This window comes from Mesitornis unicolor, unplaced genomic scaffold (genome assembly GCF_000695765.1).
Source record: "Mesitornis unicolor isolate BGI_N332 unplaced genomic scaffold, ASM69576v1 scaffold54558, whole genome shotgun sequence".
Lineage (NCBI taxonomy): Eukaryota > Metazoa > Chordata > Aves > Mesitornithiformes > Mesitornithidae > Mesitornis > Mesitornis unicolor.
This window is the reverse complement of record NW_010200863.1, coordinates 1-5068: the sequence shown is the minus strand read 5'-3', so window position 1 is coordinate 5068 and position 5068 is coordinate 1. Positions and strand designations below refer to the sequence as shown.

The 5068-nt window shown below is 41.4% G+C and overlaps 1 protein-coding gene across 1 annotated transcript; it reads left to right on the top strand.

The window, feature by feature from the left end:
• Window positions 1–997: 997 nt before the first annotated feature.
• LOC104535748 (ropporin-1-like protein) lies at window positions 998–3993 on the top strand (the record flags this gene model as incomplete). The annotated part of the gene is made up of 3 exons (XM_010189861.1): window positions 998–1121; window positions 1283–1444; window positions 3814–3993. Coding segments are annotated over 3 exons (466 nt in total), but the record flags the coding sequence as incomplete, so codon positions are not given.
• Window positions 3994–5068: the final 1075 nt, after the last annotated feature.

Here is a 5068-nt window from a genome sequence, read left to right as displayed (position 1 = left end):
TGTCCCTTTCAGAAGGGAATTGCCCACTACGTTCTGGTGCCAGAGTACCTGGGGCAGAGCAGGGTCTGGCCCTGGGGGTCACATGAGGCAGAGCAAAGCTGTGGTTTCTCACGTGCTGCTGGTGCTGTAGCGCTTGTCCCTGTGAATAATCAGGTGGGGAAACAGATCTGGCTGAAAAATAGCCCAGGTGTTAAATGTGCGTACATGCTGTGCATCTATTGCTATACAGTCGCACTACGTCAGGTCTGCAGTGCTGCTCGCTCTGTATTTGGGCAAGTATGTGCACAACATTGGGCAGTCTGGGTGTGGACAGGGGTGACCAGGGCAGATGAGGGAGGGTGAATAGGGAAGCCTTTAAATTAGACCTGCTATTTACTGAATGAAAACTGAATTTTTTTTTTGCCTGGTTCAGATTGCTGGCCAGTTATGACAGAGGTGGTTGCTCCTAAGGTGGTGGTAGCTTTTTAAATAAAAGGACTGCATCGAATTCCCTTTCTGCTCTAGTCTTAAGTTTTATTTTGGCTTGAAAGGAAATAGCAGAAATGCTGGTGAGAGAGTTGCAGTATAAATAGCCAGTTGTGCTTTTTGGGTAGCACATGAGGGGAATCTTAAAGAAATCAGCCCTCAGGTGCTCGCTGATCAAATGGGAAAAGCTTGAGCTTTGGTTTGCAAGCCTGCTCTGATGTTAGTAAATCAGTCCTTGCCTTTGCCAAGAAGGATTGAGTATATAATGCACAAAATAAGTTAAATGCCTTAAGAATTATTAAAGGATCATAAAAAGCAGTGTGTAAAGTCTAAAGACTCTGGTTTCCATTAAAAAGAAGGGTGCTATTTGGACACAGGGAGATGGGGGCAGTGCATGGGGGCGGCTTGCTGAGTGCTGCAACTCCTGCACGGGAATGTGTAGATTTATTCACTGAACTGTAAGAGCATTTACTTCTGTGCAGCTTGCAATGGCCGTGAGCATTGAACTGTGTTGCTCTTCCCATTCACTCAGGTATTTTTCAGCATTGTCAAAAGGCAAGACCCTTCCTGTGAAGGAGCGGCTTGAATTGCCTTTAGCAACAGAGAGGACAGATGCTGGTTTGACCCTAGGACTCCTTAAAGTCTTGCACAAACAGGTACAAAATGGCCTTTATCAAATGCACAATGCTATCGAGGAATGCTGATGTGCTGGGGAGACTGATTGTCAAGTATTTGATGTATTTTTGGGAGGGACTGTGTTCTTAGTTTTGTTCTGGTTTTCGGAGTTCCTGTTGTGATACCACAATTTCGTTTAAAGCTTTCTTCCAAAGGCATGGTGAATGTTGCAGAACTGCGGGAAAAATGGAAGGACTTGTGCTTGCCAGAGGAGCAGCTGGAAGCTATCCTGCAGCTGGGCGACTTTGGCGAGGAGGTGGAGTGGATGAAGGTCCTGGCGCTTGGGTGCAGCATACTCGGCAAGGTACGTACACAGCAGGAGCCCTCATACACAACTGGTCGATTATGATCATGTATGAAGTTGACCATAAAACAGTTAATGCAAACGGACTCTGGGGAATGGTGACTGCTTTTGCAGCAGCTGGCAAAGTAGCTGCATGTTTACTTCTGTCCCTCATCAGGTTTTGGTCAGGGGAGCTTAACCAGAAAGAGGCATCTAAGTCCTCAGTTTACTGGGATGGCACCAGAAAAGCAAGCGTGCCCACAGGGAGCTTGGACCATGAGGGAGAGGGTGATAGAGGAATGATGCTTATGGCATCAGTATAAATGTTGACAGAGGGGAACTGGAGGGAGAAATTAAAACATCAATTTTTCATTGATTCTGTAGTCAATTAAATTTTCACAGAATCAGTTAATGTTACTAAATCTACAGTTAATTCTTTTAATGTCAGTAATAAAAGCTCAGCAGAGCATTTCAGCAGAATGACATTATAAAATGCACTAAGCTGATGTTCTTGTGAAGTATGGTATTGTAAATGTCTTCTACAGTAGGGAAGAAGGGGTACTAAAAGAAAATACATGTTAAATAATATCTTGAGAATGTTGCCATATCTGGAAGCCCTGAATATTAACCTGGCCTGGCATTGCAATCGCATATATGTTACTCGTTTCAACTGTGTATTTCTTGATTCCAATCCCACTCCCAACATGATTTTGTAGTTTGGGTTCTTAATTTAAAAAAACGTAACAGCAATGTTACTTATTTAAAAAACAAAACCAAGAAACACCCCAACCATAAAAAAACCAAACCGAAACCAGAATCACAGGAACATCTTTCACGAGAAAACTAAACAGTCTGCATGTACCTCTATCTATCCATAATTTCAGATATTAAGTGAAAGATTTTATTTCTGCTCTATATATTGAAAACTAAACCTAAGTTTTTTAAACAAGAGAGGAAGACGCGCACAAGAAAATCATATTTCTTTTCCTGCAGCTGTAAATGGTGCTCATAGTTGAACAGGGTCACAGGTAAGATGGGAGAGTAGACAAGTATGAGCTTCTTAAAAACACTAGTCATCTGAAGTATCTTTTTGTAAGGCACTGATGTGTTTTTACAGCCAAGAGAAAAGACTAAACTGCCTCTGAGAGGTGGGGAGGTCGATGTGAATAACTTTGCTGTGTTGGGGGGAGCGAGAGGGGCAGGAGGAGCAGGAATGGCAGTAGTGCAGTATAGAACTGCGGAGGCTGGAAGGCCGTGCCGAGTCTGCCGTGGTGTAGGCAGCTGCTGCTCCTTCCTCAGAGAGGCCTCCCAGCGAGGAACTGCATTGGGTAAAACTGCAAAGGGACTATAAAATGACACTCCTCCAGCCCGTGTCCTAGATCTTCAACAGATACTGCGTTTATTTTAAAAGTTGCTCTTCTACTGTTAGGAAGTACTTACGTTTTTTACAAAGTCATTGATTGCTTACTAATGAAGAGGTAAGGATAAATTTTGAAAAAGTTATAGCTAAAACATTACAACCTGGGTTAAAAAGGCCTGTGTGTGGTTTTTTTTCCTTTTTGTTCTTTTGTTTCTTTGTTTTAATGGCATCCAGCCAGCCTTTGACTCAATGAAGCTCCATGCTGAATTCAGCTCCATGCTGAATTTTTCCACACGTTTACCTGTGTAGCGCAGAATGGATAAGGCACCAGATTAGACATTGTATTGAATAAAGGATATTTTTTAAGTATATTTGGAATTAATACTTTGGGGCATGTTTGTTCTAAAGGGAACTCGAATGTTATTTGCCTTTGAGTAAATTGAAATATTCTTTAAATGCTTTTTGCCTCAGTGCTCTCTCTACTAACTACTAATACGGAATTTGCATTCAAAAATATTAAATATCAGCATTTCCTAGAAATTAATATAATCGGATACTATGTCATAGTAAAAAATCATCTAAACTGTATGAATTTTCTGGGTTTTGTAGATACGTCCATCTTAACTGCTGCTGAGAATTCATTTAGATCCATTGAGATAAGATATGTAAACACATACACGTACATACGTATAGCTAGGTATAGTGATGTCTCTCTCAGCTTTTACAGTAGCAGAATAGAGCAAGCTGCCATACTGGAGATAGGGTTCAGACTGCCCTATACAATCTTTAAACATTAGAGGATTTTGTTATTTTTTACTCCTGTGTCTAATAGAACGTCATTATTATTTCTGTTCCTGCACCTGCACTGGTGGGCAAATTTGGGGTTGAAAGCCAGGTAACGATGGTGAAGCCTTCATCTCATTTGCACTCACTTTTAGTGGCTTACAGTGTGGATTTTGTCATGGTATGTGAAGGATGTTCATGGCTCTGACACTGTCCCTCTCATTTCTTGGCTGAACCCTCCCCACAGTCCTTACTGAGTTCCATGAAACACGCTTGTGAAATCTTAACAAGGGACCCAGAAGGAGGAGCAGCCAGCGTTCCCTTTGAAACCTTCTCGTTCCTCTACTCCTATCTGGCCGGTATCGATGGAGAGATACCAGAGGATAAAACTGAAGCATTCCTCTGCAAAATTAAAGAACAAGCGTAAGTAAAAATCCATGCGTGGAATTTTGACGTGTGGATCACCCCTGGGTCCTCCATAAACCTTTAATTTCAGATGAATAATCTGTCTTCACTTTGGGAATAGCCATGATGACTGAAGTAAAGGTTGACTGAGGGTGTACCAAAAGTGTACATAGTTGTTTCTTGTTAAGTGGTCAACATCAGGGTTTGAACTGTTACATGATAAATTGTTATTTATTCGTCTTTCTTTGAAATATTAAAGTAACAGCCTGGTGGTATAATTTTCCCTGTAGGAAGCAAATATATACAGGTTTTTTATCATCTGCATATTACAGGTACCAGCAGCATCTTCTGGGTTGCTCTTTTGATGTAACATAGATCATAAATGAAAGAGAGAAACTGGGATTTCCCACTTGATATCTGAATTTTCTATCATGTTTTTTCTGAATTACTTCTCCCTATAAATTTTCTCGAGAAAACATTTAGAATGTACTTAGTCTTAAATGATTTAGCTCTTCAGTTTTTGTAGTATTAGTTATGGTAAATTGTCCTCCTTGGAATAGTCTTTGTGTCTGTTGCCCTCAGTAAATATAAAGGATAAAGACAAGACATAGTCCCACCTGAATAGTTCATCCTGTTTTGGTGTTTTTACCAATTTGGGGTGGCTGGGTACCTTTCTAGTCTCTTCTGCTTGCCCTGAGGTTGGTTTATGGTTTGGTGTCAGTCAGCCATGCACTAATGCAGTTCTTCACAGCAGGAGCTGTGCGGGTTGAAGGTTAAGCTAAAACTCCCTGCCTGGCTCTGTTTTGCCGTCAACAACAGCTGCATTCAGGTCTTTTCTGTGCTGTTGTGTGATCTTTGGCTTGCTTCATAATGAAGGGGCAACCCCATTCTCACCTCTTGAGTTCGTCGAGTAGTTTGTTAGCAAATGATGAACCTCTGTGAATGACACATCTCTGCTATACCAAGGCAAGGTAGTTATTTGTAGCACTTGATTAGTGTGGTATCAAAGGTCTTACTGCCAAAATTGCATACAATGTGCTCTGGGGCAGGCAGTAAGACTGGACACAAAGAGAATGTGCTAGTTACCTTAACAGTAC